Source organism: Mesoplodon mirus (assembly GCF_964341445.2).
Source record: "Mesoplodon mirus genome assembly, chromosome: 12".
NCBI classification, from domain to species: Eukaryota; Metazoa; Chordata; class Mammalia; order Artiodactyla; family Ziphiidae; genus Mesoplodon; species Mesoplodon mirus.
Window position 1 is genome coordinate 76,872,214 of NC_138988.1, and position 20,298 is coordinate 76,892,511.

General features: G+C 37.3%; 2 protein-coding genes across 15 annotated transcripts in view; one reads left to right on the top strand and one right to left on the bottom strand.

The window, feature by feature from the left end:
- Positions 1–16,092, bottom strand: part of SUPT3H (SPT3 homolog, SAGA and STAGA complex component) — a 440,189-nt gene extending 424,097 nt beyond the window's left edge. For 3 of the 9 annotated variants that reach the window (XM_082639513.1, XM_082639511.1, XM_082639505.1), the window contains exons 1-2: positions 15,830–16,092; positions 5,830–5,930 (exon numbers count right to left, since the gene is read on the bottom strand). In XM_082639513.1, the coding sequence (XP_082495639.1) occupies positions 5,830–5,930 (101 nt within the window). In that variant the 5' untranslated portion in view covers positions 15,830–16,092. Of the gene's footprint in view, positions 1–5,829; positions 5,931–13,388; positions 13,440–15,361; positions 15,689–15,829 lie in introns of those variants that run through there. The other 6 variants (XM_082639507.1, XM_082639506.1, XM_082639508.1 and 3 more) reach the window with 6 other exon arrangements.
- Positions 1–20,298, top strand: part of RUNX2 (RUNX family transcription factor 2) — a 359,184-nt gene that overhangs the window by 35,075 nt on the left and 303,811 nt on the right. The gene's annotated exons all lie outside the window — the stretch shown is intronic.

A 20,298-nucleotide genomic window follows, 5' to 3' on the forward strand; every position in this document is an offset into this window, starting at 1 on the left:
ATACTACACAAAAACCATATGCTACATAACACCCTCAGCAGGGTCTAGGGAAGCAATCAGGAATACAGAAGAATGTATGAATATTAACACCAAAGATAAGTGAAGTCAATAAATAACCACATATCAGTTAGGTCCTGGTTCTGCCATCAAACTAGTTCAGAACAGATATTCCCATTGACCAGTGTAATAACTTGCATTTATACAATACTAGAATTTTAGAATGACAAATCCATGAATTTTTACCTATTTTCCCCACATAACTAAGGATTTTCAACACAGAATTATTAAAATGACTCTCCCTGAATTTCAAGAATTCATTTCTAAGACTGAACAAAATGTTCTTCCCTCTTGTAATTACATATCCTAAAATAAAAGGCCTAGGTATCTTCTTTTCATGAAACAATTGATAGAGATATTTAATATAAATTCAAAATTGTATTTTGTCACATTTATAAAATGATACATTCTTTCAATGCAAGCACTTAATTCAGTTGGATCTAGCAACTTAAACATTACCTTGTTTCATTTCTGAAAGGAAAAAAGTATAAACAACCTTCAGTTACACAGTGCTTCTATGTTCTCAATTAACTTTTGCACATTTTCTCACTTTCAGGAAAGATTGTGACCAATTTTATAACTTGGAAATCTTCATTATTATTATACTTATAAACCAGTGCATATCTTAAAATATTCCAAATAGATACAGTTCACAAAAAGTACAAGGATAAGTTTATCCACAAATTTTAATGTAATTTAAATGTCAGGAATTAAGATAAATTTTTAATAGTGACAAAATATAAAAGTAGGATAGACATTTAAAATATTCAACAATATGGCCAAGTTTATATCCAAAATTATGAACCATCACAAATATAGGCATCCAATAAGGAGTATATTAGTATTCAATTTCTATGAAAAATTATACTTTCTCTTGGTTACCGATATGGCCTTGCTTAAAAAGATTTGGTGGTTAGGAATAGGAAATTGAAATAAATGCTATGATAATATGAAAATAGCAACTTAATCCAATATTTATTATAAAAATTAGACCTCATCACAAATAACAGTAATTAACTGAACAATTATTCATCTCTCCCATTATTACCTCATTACACCACACTAGTCATACATAAGTTGGTAAAAGTTCATTTGTAAACTAAATTTTATAAATCAAAATAAGTTTTATTGGTTGAAATGTAGTTTAGCATAATTTGTCAAGAGCATGGACTCCGGAGTTAGGCTTCCTGGTTCAAATCAAGGTTTTACCACTTGCTGTAATGGCAATTTTTGGTCTTAGGAACCTCTGGGTCTCAGTTTCCCCATCTATAAAAGGGACTAAGAGTATCCTCACAGGGCTGTGGGAGGAGTAAATGAAATGGTATGTGGAAGTACTCAGGAGAATGCCTGGTACACATAAGAGCATTCGCTATTATCACTGGCATTATTAAAGCATCTCCAAAACTATAATATATTAATGTTAGCACTTTTTACCATTAAGAGTTTCTTTCCTCCAGTTTCCTGAAAACCTTAAATGCACCAGGGAAACTCAATGTTTGAAGGAACCCTGTGGCAGTTTAATAAACATCTATTACTAATTGATTCATTTATATATTAGGTCCCTTTAAAGTCAGATTAAGGTAAGGATAGAACTGGGAATACATTCTTTCACAGCACATAACTTCATAATGTTAAATAACAGCCAAATGATACCATTTCACATATACAACTATGTCCTACTCTAGTGTAGCAATGAATAAATGGTTGTTGCTATTTATCTCAAAAATTCCCAAGAGAAGCGAATCTTACTGAGAAAATTATTAGTTCAGTTTTGGATATACTAAGTTTGAGGTGCTAACAGAATACTTAATGGACGTTCAGGAAGCAGTCAAAAGTACAGACCTAAAGTGAGGAAGCTTACACTCAGAAGTTCACCACTCCCTCCTCTGTATTACCATGGAATTTTTCACATCCTATTACATGACAATTTTTAGTCTCCACAACCATTCTCTACTGCTAGACTATCTTGAAGGCATTTAGGTCCTGCTATATAAGGGCTTAATAATGTTGATTTTTTTTTAATGCAAAACTTGCAGAATAGTACAACTAAGAGAGTGAATTTTATTGTTTATAATAAACTCTGATTTAGAAATTTTTTTTTCAATCTGTGGATTTTAAATAAGGATGAAATTTTCATTTGGAAGTATTCTTATAAAATATAAGTAGCATACAAACAAAAATCCTTTTTTTTTTTTAATTTGGTCACATGAGAATTACTAAACGCTACCAAGCAGTGAAACCTGACATTATCACCAGGCCTATAAACCTGCAAAAGTACAATATAACGAGGCAAAGAAATTTATAAATGAGTAAAATAAGGAAAAGAAAGTCCAGTGAAGATTCCTTGAAGTGAGTTTAAATTAATTTAAATTCTTAAGAAGTCTGTCAAAATACCTGCAACGTAGATTGAAAAGATTTCACTTTCTAATGTACAGGCTACTTGAGTTCAATAACTTAAAAATGAAAAGACTCTGGACCCTTTCAGCACATGTTATTCTAAGAGCTGTGATAAGGAGCATGTAGCAAACGTGCTCAGTTACATGCACTAGGTAAGAGAAAGATGCTGCCATCCGCAACCCACCAGCAACTGTCTGACCACCAATCCCTTAGTTTAAAATTTGTAGAAGCATTTCCTAGAGAATGATGCAGTCGTAGTATTTCTCACCCAAACTTAAAATGTGGTCAGTCCCATCAAGGCTCTAATAGGAGAACAAACCGGCTGCCAGTTCTATATTTAATAGCAGATTCTGACAATTCCATTTGTGCCTGACAACCAGATGCCTTTCAGTGAAGCCATTCCCTGGAACTGACACTACAATACTGTTACTTATTTAGCGGGCACGGAGCCAAGAAAAACCAGCTCATTAGTGGTGAATAAGTAGGGGAGACAGTAGCCAGAGGATTAAAAAACACCAATATACCACACAAACAGGCTTAGAAGAACTGTGAAAATGCAGGAGAAAAAAAGTAGAGATCACAGAATGAAATTCCTACAACACAAAATTAACACAGAGACTTAAGTCTGCACTTTCTCATTTAAAATCATATAAGCAAGGATCAAATGCATATTGATTCTAATTTTACATAATCCAAAGCCTGAAAACCTCATGTCAATAGAAAATATTGGTAGATAAAAAAAAGGACTCCCCTAATCTTGGCCCTATTTTCCTGTTCTATGAAGCAATTCATAAGAAGAAAAAATAACTTCAGACTATAAATGATGAATGTATAACTATTAGGAGTGGCCTCTCTATGAGGTCTGAAATAGAAGGAAAATGTACATTTCTTCCAAAGCTGTGGCCAACAATAACTTTCGCATTCTGAATCTAGCTTAAGCACATTAGTTGGGAAGATGTTTGCAAAAGTATTTCATAAGAAAGTGCTGAATTTAGCTTTTATTTTATTTTTTTCTGTTTTCTTAAGTGGCCTGCAGTCTATCCAATGCACTAAGTAGAACCTCTCCTAAGTATAAATGACAAAAGGAAATACAGCTTTCTTCTTATAGAGAGCTGTTTCTATAGATCAGGGGTCAGCAAACTTTCTGTAAAGGGCCATATAGTAAATATTGTCAGCTTTACAGGCCATATGGTGTCAGTCACAAATACTCAACTCTGCCATGTAGCATGAAAGCAGCGATAGATAACAGATAAATAATGAGTGTGGTCCAATAAAATCTTATTTTCAGAAACAAGGAGCCAGTCTATGGCCACAGTTTGCTGACCTCTGCTATAAAGCCTGTTTTTTTACCTACTAATAAATATGTTGTTTTAATAAATCACACCAAATTTGAAATATGATGTCTGGGATTTGCTTTAAAATATTTCATTTAAAAAAAAAGTGAAGAGCAGAGAGAAAGGTTAAAGAAGACTGACAAGGGGCTTCCCTGGTGTCACAGTGGTTAAGAATCCGCCTGCCAATGCAGGGGACACAGGTTCGAGCCCTGGTCCAGGAAGATCCCACACGCCGCAGAGCAACTAAGCCCGTGCACCACAACTACTGAGCCTGCGCTCTAGAGCCCGCGGGCCACAACTACTGAAGCCCGCTCACCACAACTACTGAAGCCTGTGCACCTAGAGCCCGTGCTCCCAACAAGAGAAGCCACCGCAATGAGAAGCCCACACACTGCTACAAAGAGTAGTCCCTGCTCGACACAACTTGAGAAAGCCCGCGTGCAGCAACGAAGACCAAATGCGGCCAAAAATAAAATAAATTAATTAAAAAAAAAAAGAAGACTGGCAAAACACAATTAGCGTTAGTCTGATGATGGATGCATGGAGTCCATTATACTATTACAATAATTTTATGAGTTTGAAATTTTCAAAATTAAAAGTTTTTAAAAATACAAGGTAGATCAATGAATTGGCTCTACCGGAAAATTAATTTCCTCACTTTGCTATAAACATTCTAAAACATATCTAGTATTTTTAAACATAATCAACATAGTACAACATAAAATTTTAACATAAAGCTACTAAACCACAGCTAAAAAATTTAAACATACAAAAGTGTATACAAGCATAAACCCTTAACATTTTCCATAATTTAACAGACAGCCACACCTCATACAACTCCTAAATTAACACACTTTATTAGTCTCATCTTAGCTAACAAAATGTGTTACCAATTTTTGGTTTTAGAATATAATTATTTTATAGGGTATATATCAATTAACATATCATAGGTTTATTATTTTTTCAAATAAATCAGTAAATAATTTTTATTTCTCAGTTTTAAACTCTAAGCAATAAATATGAATAGAAACAATTCACATAAACAAACGCTGCTTAAGGTCTTCAATAATTAAGAGTATAATGGGATCCCGAGGCCAAAGTTTGAGAACCTGTGACCTGAACTTTTTGATGCTGTTTAAAGTATGTTTACCAAGCAACCATTAGATGTATGCTCAAACTCATTTTTCCTTTGAACAATAATCATCACAAAGTGGAGTTAATCCACTATGAAGGCTATCAATATACACCCATTTAAACCTTCAACAGAAACATTCTTTTAAAATTGCTGGGTATGTCATGAATAATGTATCCATAGGAAAAGAAGAGCTCTAATGTGTTGTCCCCCTTATGCAGAAAACTGTCTCCTGGACCAATAATAAAGAAAAACTAATATGAGCCAGCAGACATTTCTAATAAATATGCTACCTCTCATCAAATCAAGATATGCAGTCTCACTCAGTGAAAGAAGCCAGAAATCAAGCTGAAAAAAGCTTTAGGAAAGAAATGTTAATGACTACGCAATTTCTCAAAAACTAAATAAATGTGTTTTTTAAATGTCCTAAGTTTTTTCTCAAGTTCTCAAACACAGTGATTTCAAATATTATCAAAACTGAAAACTAAATTAGGCTCACAGAATTATTATGACTGACACTTGAGAAAAACTGAGAACTCTGTGAAAATATTTCCAACTATCCAAGAATATAATCAATGTCAAAATTTTCTAAATCTAAAACTAAAATAGCAATAAGCAATCCATAACACAGATTTGGGCAGATAATAATCAGAGCACAAATGTCTACATGAGCATTCATTCTTTTATGAAGATGAACCAATACTTACTTTTTGAATACAGTATCACTGTAGTATTTTTAACCAATTTGTCCCTTCCATATACAGCTATTTAAAATGTTATCAGACTACTTCATTTTTACTTAAGTACAAATTTCCAAGTTAAGTTTTATAAATCTCGTTATTTCTATTGTCTTTTATCAACATGAATAAACTTAAAATAGTAATAACTGAGATACAGAGCCATACTTACATCATACTCTGCAATTCTGCTGCAAAGCTTACAGACTTCCCTGTACTTCTTCCACTACTTGACGTGGCAGCAGACATTGGGCTGGCTGCAGTGTTATTCATCTAAATAAAAAAGAGAACTCAGCTTACAAAATGTATTTAGCTATAAGTAAATGCATGGAAAACGGAAGCAATTGTAAGTTACTTCAAAAGTATAGAAATTTTTAAAATTCTGATTTGTTTTACGTAAATCTGATTTGTCCATACTTGTTCTTTATTAAAATGAAATAGTAAGGTAGAAAACTGCTTAGTCAAATATGATGTAAAAAAATTACTCACTTGGGTGATAAACTTTTCATTACATATTTTGTAATAAGTATTGGAAGAAAAATACTCATTAAAATATTTTAATAAAGTTCAGTGGTTTTTAAAATCCATTCCATGGAGCCCAAAGATTCCCCAGCAATATTTCAGTGAGCTCCCAGTGGCCCCCAAGCAGTTCCATCCAGAACACAAGAACTCTGATTTTTCTATTTCATATATTGGGGTTCCAAGTAAGATTTCATTTAAAGAAAGAGCTGCACAGCTGTAAGATACAAAATTAGAAAACCAAAACATAATCTAATTCCCATTTGAACCATAGCCTAAAATACAAATAATACAAATAAAGCCAATCAGTAGATCAGAAGTAAGCATTGTGATATTTTATAATCTTATGGTTAAATTACTCATCAATTTAAAATATGACTTTTAAAAAAATAAAAAATAAAATAAAATAAAATGTGACTTTTTTCCCAATAAAATTAAGCTGACGCATAATGGGAAAACTAGATGCTAATCTTAATATACATCATTTTACTTATTACATGTGGCAGTCCCACAAACAAGAATTAGTGAAAATAACATTAAGGTAATAGAAGTAGATAAAAGCCTCAGGCTTTTACCTCAAGGACACAGTAAGTGCTCAATAAATGTTAGTTATTATTTCCTGTTTATATAAATTTTGTAATACTACGATTTTCTTTAAAAAATACTTTGCCGATTAAAGAAGAATTAACAGATTTAAAATATATAATAAAGTAAAGCAGTACTGAGAACTTTAAGTACAGTAAAATAATTAGGAGTCAGAAGTCACACTGCCTAGGTTAGAATCCCAGCTCTACTACTTTACTAGGGCTCGGGGCAAGTTCCTTAACGTCTCTGTGCCTCAGTTTCCTCATCTGTAAAACAGGAATGATAATCGCACACTCTTAGGGTTGTTGTGAGGATTAAATGAACTAACACAAGCAAAGCATTCAGAATAGTTCTTAGCACACAGTCAGTACACAATGTTAACTATTATAAACAGAAAGAACTCAAGAATTTTCCCTTTCTTGGTCCGCTAAAAGCTTTTATGTGACAAATTTGATTATCCTTATTTCATAATCACAAACTTTAAGAAACTTGAATATCTTCACTACAAGACCTCAATACAATTCAACAAATATTAATTAGTTTCCGTATAAAATAAGTTCTGTTTTCACACTGACATCACTACTGCTACTAGTCAGCCTGGCTTAAAATCTCAGTCATCATCTTTGACTCCTTCTCCTGCACCCTATAATTTGTAAGAAGCCAAATAAATTCTACTTTATGTTTTTACCTCCTCCCTTTCTTGTTGAGCTCTATTTATAGCTTCTCTCTTTGCAGCTCAGTTCACTCTCCACACTGCTATCAAATTTATCTTCTTAATACATCCTCTAATCTGACCACTTCTGTGGGCAATGGAGGCTTAAAATTGATAAAGGAAACTTGAACCAGGGTCATTCACTGACGGCTGAGATGGAAAGGCTGGGTCCCATGAACGAAAGCTGAAAAAATTAACTACTACAAACCACTGCCTGAGATGGGCCACATATGAAGCTTTTGAGAAGGCAAAAGGACAGAGACCTAAGACAAGCAGCACACTAGCTGGGTGGCTAGATCTGGAATGTCCCAATATCACTCTGTGGCAGGACCAACTCTCTGCCAATATAAGCCCTGGTCTAACCTAAGGTCCCTAGGAGCCAGGCAAAAACCACTAGACAGAGACTGCAAAAGCAGAGAAAGAGAAGGAAGAAAGTTTCACTCAAACTGAACCTGAAAACCAAAGTTCTAAAACACATAAAGAAGCTAGTGCTATGAAAGACCATCGGTCTTTTTAAGCGTAAATTTGTCCTATTTGTTCACAAAGACTTTTTTGGAATAAGTACTTTTTTCTACAAATAATAGAGGAAAAGAAGCAACACCATTTGGAACTCAGGTTAAAAAAAAAAAAAAAATCGCATCATCAGTCCAAGATTGGGGAATAATAAAACAGGAAAGCAAGTTCAAAAAGAAACTTGGCTTTCCAGTGACCTTACAAAATGGTTCACTTGTCCCAAGAGAAGACTGACAGAGATATGACATCCTGGAGAAGATGTTAAACTCAAAGATTATGTATTAACCCCAGTCTATGATTTAAGTTGACTCATGTCAGATTTGAAGGCATGCCATTCTTGGGATTATGCTGAGACACTGCTGGAGTTATTGCCCCCTTTCATTTTGCAAATCCAGTCACCTTGCTTTAACACTCTCTGAAGAAGAGACATTTCAGAAAGTAAATGCATACTAAAACCCCAGCTTTCTTAGGTTGTGCCCCTACTGCCAATGTTTCGTATCAAGGGTATTTATTGGTAAGAGTGAAAAGATCCCAATCCTAGTTTATTATAACCACGATCATCCTTTCAGTCAAGTTATTTACTTCTTAAATCAAACAGGTGAATAACATTTTTCTTGACATCATGAGCTGACAGTGCATTAGAATCTTTAAAATAATTATTTCCTGTGCACACATTTTGTTTGATGTTTTAGATAATTAACTTCTTTAGACATCAACTTCTTTACACATCAAAGTCCTATCATTCCAATGCTTTATTTCCTATCTCCCGGACATTAAAAAAAAAATGTCGGTTAAAAGCAGAAGCACTCAAGTCAATTTTCTCTAATAAATACAGTTAACATGGAACTGAAAACCTACTGTAATCTTCTCAATGGGTTAATGTCCTGCAGTTGTTTTAGCTTTCAATTGAAATGCAGCTGTTTGCCATATTTTACAAAATGAATTCAGATGTGCAGATGGAGACCCAGATTATTTCAACATGCCACAGTTTAAATGTGAACTCAAGGAATAAGTTCATCTCTGATTAATACTTATATTTAAACCTAATTATTAAGCCAGTAGCCAATACTATGTCACACCTGTAAAATTCTGTTCCAGAGTAGAAAAACTGACATCTTTTAATAACAATAATGAAATTTAAGGATATACCCCTTTTCTCAGAAAATACCACGACAAAAAAATTTTAACTGTAGTAAAGTTATACATCACAAATGTGAATTAAATGAAAATGTAATGAACATGTTACTGCATTTCTATTTATAGCTTTTTTTTTTTTTTTTTTTTTTTTTTGCGGTACGCGGGCCTCTCACTGCTGTGGCCTCTCCCGCTGTGGGGCACAGGCTCTGGACGCGCAGGCTCAGCGGCCATGGCTCACGGGCCCAGCCGCTCCGCGGCATGTGGGATCTTCCCGGACCGGGGCACGAACCTGCGTCCCCTGCATCGGCAGGCGGACTCTCAACCACTGCGCCACCCGGGAAGCCCTATAGCTCATATTTTTAGTGACTAAATGACCAAAGAAGAAATACCATGAAACATCTTCAGCTTAAAATACCTCAGAGTTGAAAACATTATTACTAGTTACTAGTTACAACACCCTCAAAACAGTGTCAAAAATCTGGATTGTGAAATCCATCAGCCTACCCATTTACCAAAAGACAGTGGAGTTTTTAAATTGTTTCACTCCTGAGAAATATTAATTCAGCAGACCTATGTACTGATTCTGCACATCTACAGAGTCTCAATTTCAATCACTCATAATCTGAGCATCCCACATAATATAAATTAAGAGAAAACTATTATAATCAGAACATTTTCATTTTCATAGAACTCCAAAGGCAGGAAGCGATTATGGTTAAGCCAACACTATTAGACACTACATTTTAGTTTTGTTGTTAAAAAAAAAAAAAAAACTCAAGTTACATCATGATTTAAATTTCTCCTGCTGTGCAAAAATAATACCAAACGATCATTCAATCACTGAGAATGCAAAAAATAAAAAAAAAAATTAAAATGTGCAAAATTTTAAAACTTCTAAAACTTCTATACCTAGTTTTGGTATAACACAATGATAATTCCAATATATTTATGTATGCCCCAATTCAAGTTAATCAACATAGTAGAGCCTGGTAATAATGATCAACTCATCTCTCAAGTTCAGTTTCTCCATCTGTCAAGAATAGTTTCTACCTGTCTCAGAGGAGTGTTGTAAAGAAGACAGTGGCTGCAACACAATGGGCGCTCAAGAAATATACGTGAATTGAAAACATCAAAACACCTGTAAATTATGAAAATTCCCTATAGACAGACGGATTGTAAACTGAGTTTACTTATCTCAGTTGTCTACATGAGCGATCGTTTTTTTAAACCTATAGACATAGAAGCCGTGACACACTGCTCAGAGACACGTGAAGTTCTATTATTATATTTTTCTTCTTTAGTCTGATATTAATGTAGGTTTCTACTCCATGTGCTTTCATATCCAGTACTCTCAAAGAAGTACTGAGTTTCAAAAAACATTTTATTCTTTGCAAAAACGGTTCTTAAAGTGCACTGCCAACGTGCCTATCAGATCATCCTAAAATACATGGCATCCAAACCCTGAAAAAATGGCAAGCTTACTTTTCCAATATTGAAAACACTGTTGTTTTTACATAAAATATTATATAATTGAGTGACAATGGTTAACGTTCCAGATATATGCAAAAATTTGGAATCAATTATACTTCTAATAGTAAGAAGTAAGTGTATTTGACAAGGATGTCAAAAAAGGAGCTCTCTTAAACATCAAGATTCTCTTCCAGTCCAGATTCACATTTTAGAAATATTAAACCTTATGAGAAGTCCATATTAAATATAAACAATTCAATAAAAGATCTCATGTGGTTAAAAACACAGTTCATGTGACTAAAAAGGCGTGGGAGATTTACTGGAGGCATGTAAAAAAGAAGTGAATTTGTATAAGCATTTCGGAGTTTATAAGGGGTCTTTCACCTGTATTAGCTCACATGTTTCACAACCACCCTCTTAGGCATGTATCTCCCCCGTATTCATGAAGAAGGTAAGAGTAAAAACACTGGGTGAAGGTAACAAATCTAACACAAAAAACAGGCTTTGATCCCAGGTAACCTGAAATATCCAGTCCATCTTCATACATATTTTTTAAAAATTCACCAATCCCCTACCATTTTAGTGCCTTAGTTTTAACACACTAAAATAATATGGAATTACTGAGAAGTTGTACACATAGTAGCCAGGGGACTTGTCATTAAGTTTTCTTGAAGACTGATGACTTTAAAAGTTAAGTTCAGGAATTCTGTGCTTAAAAGTAAATCTCAGGCAGACGGATAAACAACTATAGCAGACAAAGTATAACTATGGAAATTGGCGGGAGGAGGGACCAAAGACATCTGACGTTCAGAACTACAGTTTGAAAATCACTAATTTCATCCAAATCCCTCATTTTTCAGGTGAGGATACTGAAGTCCAGAGGGGTTTCTTGAACTGCCCAAGGACACATCACTATTTAGTGATACAGCTGGGACTAAAACTGAGGTCCCCTGACTCCTGGTCCAGAGTTCTTTCTACTATCCCACAAGGAACACACAAATAAAAGTTGATTATAATTAACTCACAAGACCTCCACAATGTGTCTGTCATAGTGAACTTTGTTGTGAAGTTATCTGTCTATGCCGACTCACAGTTTAGCTGTAAAGAGCTGGGCTCTGGAATTCCAACACAGGCTCTAACACTTACCAGGTGACCTTGGGCAAGTCACATCACCTCCCTGCCTCAGTTCCCTCATCTTTAAAAAGGAGATTAAAAATACTCCTCTTATAGGTGACATCAAGTAATGTATACAAAGCACTTAGGACAGTGCCTGGTACCTAGAAAGCACTCAGTTCATGATGATGACGATGATGATGAAGAATCCAAGCAAAAGTATAGCTTCTTGAAAACATATCACAAAGTATTATTATTAAACATGTATATTCTCAGGGAAGAATATTATGATTAGGAATAGTCTTTTAAAGCTTCAGAAACAAATAATATGAATAAAGTAAAATATAAAGGATTCAGTCATAAAACTGCTATAGCATCTGAAATAGCAAAAATACACTTCAAGATTTTTAAATAGTTTATATTTGTATTTTATATTTACTGCCCTATGAATTCAATGAACCCAGCAGTTTTTCAGCAACTAGTATATACTATAAGCCAGTTGGCATGTTATTTTAATATTCATAACCTTATTTAACCTTCAATATCCACTATCAGTCAGATTCTATCAGGGGCAGTAGTATAATGCAAAAAGAAACGTACAGATCCGTAAGTAAGAGACTCATCAGTATCACCTGTTAAGTGGGAATGACACGTTTGGATAAATAAATGAGATGGAGCATTAGTCTGGAACACATCAAGTGCCCATGAAAACGTTGGTTCTCCCTCAGCAGTAGTATGGAGTTGTTTTGTATAGGGAATATACTGTAACCAGATCAATATAGCACCATTACTGGGGCGTTCAGTATTATTTGTCAAAGAGAATGATCTTAGGTAACAGTGTCTATTACACTCTGTGCTGTTTCACAAATTAAAATATGTGTAAACAGTTTTTGCAGATTTACTGGAGGTAGTCAGTAGACAAGGTGAGAGGAAACCAATTAAATAGTTAAATGTCTGTAAAACATCACAACAATTTACATCATTCTCATCTGAAGCCTCCAGCGATCCTGGGAGGAGGCGGGATAAGGTTAGGTACTAATTCCGTTTTACTGATGAGGAAATTGAGACTCAGAAAAGTTAAATACCTTAATTGAAATCACACATGGAGAATTAGGGCAGAAAAGGGCTACATCTAGATTCTGAAATTAGTCTTAAGTGCTCTTTGCACCTATCCACAATGCATCTCAGAACATTAATATCTCTCCAGATCCATTATTCAATAAACTTAAGGCTAGAGCAGCCAACATTTATTGAGTACATACTTCTTATGTGCTTCGCTGCACCCAACACACATCACATGGGTTACTTCATTTAACCCTCAGCAGGTAAGGAATCAAACCAAATGTGTTTGACTCTCAATAAAATATTTTATCCACTACAGAATAAATTCAATTAATACAATAAAACATTAAGTTGAATTATTTTTCTTTACTATTTAGGTGAGCCATCAGCAAAACCAGTCTTTAATATAATAAGTAGATTTCTAACTAATTTCACTATTCAACCTCACCATAAAGTAAAACAAGGATTATTTTCAACAAGAATACTCAATGTTCTAATTTAACTGGCATGGCCTAACTTTCTTTGCAGATTCCTACACCAAAAATCAAGAGAGAACCAAAAATCAAGGTGCCCAAGATTTCTAACCAATTATATGGAGAAAAGTAGAAAATGTTAATTACCTGTGGCTTAAATGGACAGGTCACTTGCTGGCCTTATTCCAGATAGCTCATCTGTTATTTAAGCACATAAGCAATAAAGTTGTCACTACTTTAAAGCAAGTACATTTCTGAGGTTGCAGTGCGTTTAATCCTCCTAAAATCATATATTCCAAATTTCAACAAGCCTGCAAGGAGGGTGACCATATTATTAAGTAGACCCAACTGGAACATTTTTGAAAATGGAAGGAGTTCTATTAAGAATTATCCTGAGACAAACAGACTCTAAGCCATGACTGCCCCAGAAAAAGTAGGGTATACATAAGAGCAACCCATTTTGATTTGTGTGTTATGGGCTGCACTTTGTATATGCTTAATTCGTGAGCTTTAAGTTTTTGTTCCAGATCCAAGGGTTATCAACAGCCTTGAGACCAAGGGTACCACTTCACAAACATCAGGCCAGAGTTAAGGGTGTGTTATCTATAAACAAAGTAGGGTTTTTTTTTAAGTTTTTCTTTCAAACTTAACTTTATAAACATTTGCTTGAAAAAAAACACTCTACGTATTTCAAAGAAAGCAAACTTGCAAAATATCTGCAAATTTCAGACTTATCTCTTCAAAAGTTTTGAATACCAATAACCACAAAACTACTTCTGAAACGGCCCAACGCTCAGTTTACTACTATAATTTATCAAATTGGTTTTTATACAAAAAGTTAAGGAAAAAGCACCATCTTTCAAACTGAAAAAACTCAGGAGTAAAAGAGCTGAAAGGTTTTCACTGAAAACTAAAGTGATAAAAGATAGTGGAAACCCAGTCACGAAACAGTACAATGATTAAAGGAAACTCCACTTAGTATTATTATGACTCTCCAAACAAATCTGCCGTTAGCCGTACAACCTAGGAGTCAGAAGAATGCTTTGCTTTAATTTCCAAGCTGTAAGTATTAACAGACCCAAGCTTTGAATTACAGTATATGAATGAAAGGCATTATTTGAATATAATTATAATTCCCTAAAGCAACAAATGTTCTAAGGGTTGGCTTCTCTGACTTAGAACTCAACAAAATCAAGAACTGGAAAAGGTCTCAAAGGCTAGATTCTAGACCTATGCTGTCCAATAAGGCAGCCACTAGCCACATGTGGCTATTTATATTTAAGTTAATTAAAATACAAATTAAATACCTCAGTGCACTACCAGCCACACTTCAAGTGCTCAAGGGCCACTTGTGTCTCGTGGCCACCATATTAGGGCAGCACAGATTACAGAATATTTCCACAACGACAGAAAGTCCCATTGGACAGGGCTGCTCTAGACCTAGGCTGCTCTAGATCTTTTCTTGAATACTCCCAGAGATAAGAAACTTGCAATAACACAATGAAGTGCACTTCAGTTTTGCAAAGTAGTAACTATCGGGAAATTATTCATAACATTCAGTGAAATCCAGCCTCTCTAAAACATCCACCAGAAATTCCACAAGTTCCATCCTCAATTTGGTCTTCAAGTAAATCTTGACAGAGGTAATTTAATTCTGTTTCCAAAGTTCTGCCCTCACATATACTAAATCCCTACATCCTCTCCTCCTAGCTAAATACATCCTCATTTCTCTGGAACGAAAGAGTTTAAAGTTTCTAAAGCCTCACGGAGTTAAGCTCATTTATCCACGTGTACGTTAACAACACATTTCCAGGATCGCCTCTGAGTGTCAGATATTACATTCCACTGCCCCTATAAAAATCCACACCAGTTTCTTGATTTTTCCACTTAGAAAACCAGGTCACAGTCATTCTGAATTCCTTAAACAGGGAGATAAAAATGACAGGTAACTGACAGTTAACTGATCAGTGCCTGGAGCTTGTTACAAGCATTAACCTGTATTACCTCATTTAATCCTCACAATTCTGAGCTAGGTTATTACGATCCCCATTTTACAGATCAAAACACCCAGCCAAAGACACGCTAAATAATTTCCCCAGGGGTCACAGATGTGGGCTCACCCCAGAGAGAAGGGAGTCGATCTTTTCCTTTTCCTGGACGCTACACTTCTACTAACGCTACCTAACTCTTCTTCCACCTCGCCCATAAGGCTACAATTTCCTTGTTTTAAGAATTCTTCCCCCCAAAACACGACCTAGATGACACGCGGAAGGTGCTTCTGAACACACCCAGCGACGCCAGCTCCCGCTCGCCCGCCCAGCTCCCCTGGCCCCACGCCCACCCGCCTACGGGGAGGAGTCAAGGCCAACTCCACACGCCGCGGGAGAACCCGGCCGACTCGCGGGGCCAGCGCCTCGGGAGACGCTGCTTCTGTGTGTCCCTCAGCCTCCCGCGCGAACGACCGGGACCCCCCGCGGCAGCTCCCGGGGGCAGGGGGGCGGGGCCCAGACACGCAGGGCTCGGCGCCTCTCCCGGCCCTCAGCCGTCTCCCCCGCCCGCCCCCGCGCCTCCCCCGGTCCCCCTACAACCTCTGTTCTAAGAACACTTGTAGACCTGGCTGCGCGTCCCGCGTGGAGAATGTGGGGATAGAGATGGTGCGGTTTCTGCGGCGGCGGCCCGGGACACGCTTGGAAAGGGGCGGGGTAGGGGGCTGAGAGTGTCTAAAGGGAAAGGGTGGCTGGGCGCGGACGGGGGGGGGCAAGATGGCGTGAGCCCGACTCTCACCGTGGGGCGGGGGTGGCGGAGGTGGAGGAGGGAGGGCTACAAACACCCCCGCCACTCCCGACGCGGGCGCTGGCGCATGCGCGCTCGGCCAGGTGGCGCGCGGTCTCTTTCTCTAGGCAGCCACTTCCGCCACGCTCGCTGGGGGCGGGGCGTCGCGGAGCGCGCCGGACGCCGCTTTCCGTGCGGCGTTGGTGCGGGCGGTGCGGGCTGCGCGGAGCTGGGGGCGGACAACCTTGAGCCACGCGGCGGTCCTTAGAGCGGGGGTTGCTGGGAGATGAGGGGGGATGAGCTGAGAATCGGAGGGTGTTCAAGGCCGGTCTTGGACTCCTTAAGAATGAGCTGAGAGGACTAGGGTTTTCGAGGGACTTAGTGACCGAGGCTGGAAGTTTGTTTTCAGCTTCAGGGCAGAGACTGACCTCTGTAACAGTCTTGTCCGCACTTGGGGTGAACCGGGATCTTACCGGGATGATGCAGGGAAACGGAGACATCAGAAAGGCCCTCCTCCCCCAAAGGACCGCGGTGCCGGGGTGTGGATATGCGGCCCTTTCTGGGACCGTGAAACACCCCCTCTTACGCCGGCCCTCACACATCACCGCTCCCCATCCTTCCCCTGCGCATAGTCATTCCAGAGGCAGTGGGAGATGATGGTCTGCAGCGAATTTTCCCCTCCTATTCAATTTACCAAGCTCAAGCATTTAATGACCACGTTTTTATTGAAAACTATTTGCTATTTCAAGGCTTCTGAATGGATGATCCTATTTTTTTTCCTTAGAATTTTAGCCTGCTTTTCCTTATTTTAAAATCTTGCACTCCCACTTTTGAGCTGTACATCCTGTCAGAATTGATTGATACAGATGTATTTCTTTAAATAATACAGTCATAAGACTGATTTTAGTTGCTTTCATTATTTTACGTGGTCTTGTTAGTTATATTTTTAACATTCTTTTCAGCTGCTCAGGAAAGAAAACTATTACCCACTTAAGTCCATGCCTATGACGTCAAATATATTTCAGAGATTCAACTACTAACCCTCATCAAGTCTTTTTAAAGCATTAATTACTACTTCAGTTATTTTCTTGCCTACGAATATTTGTGTTCTGAAATAATCCCTTCCTCCTATTCGCTTACATTGTTTAAAATAGCAACTTATTTGGTTATTTCGTCTGTGGATTGTAGTTCAGTCTCTTGTTAATTTTGTTTTTAGCTCTCCTTTAATCTCCCCAACACTTAAATACTTGCCAAATAAAGTTCCAAAAGAATAAATTTGTTTAGGATGTAAAAGCTCACCATAATGTGTAAATCAGGGCTCAATCCACTGATGGGCAAAGTGTACAAGGGAAGAAAGTAACAGTGAGAGAGAATCGTCATTATTTCTTATGAAGGAAGACTGGTTTATACAATAGTTGAAAAGCCCTTTCAAGTACATTAGCAAGAAAATAGAAGAAAATTAAGAAAAATATTAATAGTACATCTAAGGAAATATAACTGGAAGGAGATCCTTTCAAGTAAAATTATGTTCAGTCAGTGTTGCCGTACTGATATTTTCATGGGACTTTTACCTGCATCACATGGAGGCCAGATTTGACCTAGTTCTTCAGGACAGAACCCAGACCTTACTCTCAAGCCACTGGTGTCTAACCTACATATAACCACACACAGCAGGAGTTAATCAAAGTGTGCCATGGAGAAGGGAAACCGAGTTAAACAGGCCCTAGTAGAGGGAGCTCAAAATTTCACTCTTAGGAAATTGTGACTTTTGCTGTTGGCAGAGATCTTAGCTTTGCAGTCCCATGAGTTACCTTAGTGTTCCTACCTCCTGGAATCTGTTAAAATCTATTTTAAAAATTTGATTTAGTCATAATTTTGTTTGTAGTTTGAGAGCACTCCTACCCACAGTGGGTCAAAAATATTCTCCATTCGATTAATATCAAAGATCCTAAATTATCAGTGCTACTAAGATATCTTCGTTATAACAAAGCTAAAGCAATGGTGCTGAAATTAAGACATTGATGACTACCACCTCAGAAAAACACGTGATTTCCAAAGCATGTGAAAAAAACACATCAGGAGACCAAGTGAATTCATCACACCACAAAAATGTCTTCATCCCTTGAACAAAGCCATTAAAGGAAAATGAAGCATTGTTACTGTAGATTTTTACATTCCTCTGGTATAATAACCTTCATATAGACTGACTAATGAAAACAGAAAGGGTACATATCTAAGCAAAAATGCCTCTTGGCATCTTAGAAGATGACTAGATTAGATAATGAAAGAAGGCTTAATCCTCCAAATAATAGCAGAAGCCATGCCTAGTATGGAGCCATCTCTGTGATAAAGTGGTTTCTTCTCCTGTGGATGCCATGCAGACAGTTTACTCCAGGTGACCTGCAAATTCTTACTCTTTTGTGACCCATGACTGTCATGTATTAGGATGCTTGTGGAGGCTTTTTCTTTTCCTATTTATCAATTATTTCACCCTTTGCTATATTTGCTATTCTAACGTTTATATAGTCACCATGGAAATAAACCAGGTAGAACTGAATATTGTTTAGAATTGCATATTGAAATTGTTGCTATATTCAGTTAATTTCCTAATATTAAGAACTCTTTTTCAATTGCAGTCTCAGAGGTATCTTGTTTTATCTTTAGAACGAGGAGTTCTGACCAAAACAATTATTCAGCTCTGTGGTACCTGGGCAAGTCATTTTATATCATGGGTCCTCAGTTTTCATATCTGTAAAATGAGGTGATCAAACCAAATGAAATAAAACCTGTAACCCTAAAACTCTATGCTTCTTTAAAGTAGGAATAACCAAAAGATGAATCTTAAAGGTGTACAGAATAATTTCAGCATTTATATTTATGCTACCAAAAATTATGTGACTATGCAGGACTCTTGCTTTAGGCCAACTTGGATCAACTGATGTTATGTATTTCAAAAGAAAGCCCAACATGAAAAGATATATATTAATCAAATTTATTGACACACTGGAGGGAGGGTGCATCACATAACTATTCAGAGTGTAATCAAATTGGCTTCCCATACCTTCCAGTTATATTCATATGTTTTGAAGTTGGAAGAGCAACACAGTGATGAGAGAAGAAATGCTAAGAATTGCAGCACTGAGCAGCTTGTAGAACTATAATCATGAACCATCCTCTTAGGAATCTCTCATTGCAGGTTTAACACTCCAGGATCTTTTTTTTTTTTTTTTTTTTTTTTGCGGTACGCAGGCCTCTCACTCTTGTGGCCTCTCCCGTTGCGGAGCAACAGGCTCCGGACGCGCAGGCTCAGCGGCCATGGCTCACAGACCCAGCCGCTCCGCGGCATGTGGGATCTTCCCGGACCGGGGCACAAACCCGCATCCCCTGCATTGGCAGGCGGACTCTCAACCACTGCGCCACCAGGGAAGCTCCAGGATCTTTTAAAATTAGTGCTTGGCTGCTAGAAAATGATCATTTTTGAGACTTAGATGGGAAGGGAATCATAGAATATCAGGGTTTCATGGGTCCCCTGAACTCTCTAGACGTATGGAAACTTAGTTGCTCCCATTCCCATAGAATCCAATGTATAATACCTCTTGTACTGGAAACGAACAACTTTTAAATTTCTCCCCTTGAAAATAAGGTCTATTTGCTGAGTGTTAGTGATAGGTGCTAATTATTTCATTCATTCGACAATTATTATGATGGGCCTACCATGTGCCTGACACTATTCTAGGAGCTGCAGATACAGCAGTGAACAAAACAAAACTCCATGCCATCATCAAACTCACATTCTAGAAGGAGTTGGACGATAAAATAAATACCCAAATTGTGTAATATGTTAAAAGGCTATGTATGAGTGTTAGAGGGGGAAAATTTTATACAACAGGGAAGGGATTATGGAAGGAGAAAAAGCACAGGAGGAATAGGAGAACTGTGATATTTGTATTGGGCAAGCAGGGTAGGGCTCACTGAGGAAGTGGCATTTGAATAATGACTTGAGGAAGAAGGTAGTTGTAGATATCTAAAGAAAGAGCCTTCCAGACAGTAGTGGGAACAGGGCTGGTAAGTTGCAGGAGCGGCCAAGAGGCCGTTTTAGCTGAAGAATAATGACCCAGAAAGAAGATAGTGTAATATGAGGTCACAGAAGAACTAGGAGACCAGATGGTGGAAGGTCTGTGTGCCTGGGACTAGGAGGCTATTAGCAGAGAATTGTCATGATGTGGTTAAGGGTTTAAAATGATTACTCTGGCTGCTGGGCTGGAAATAGTCTGTAGAGGCACAG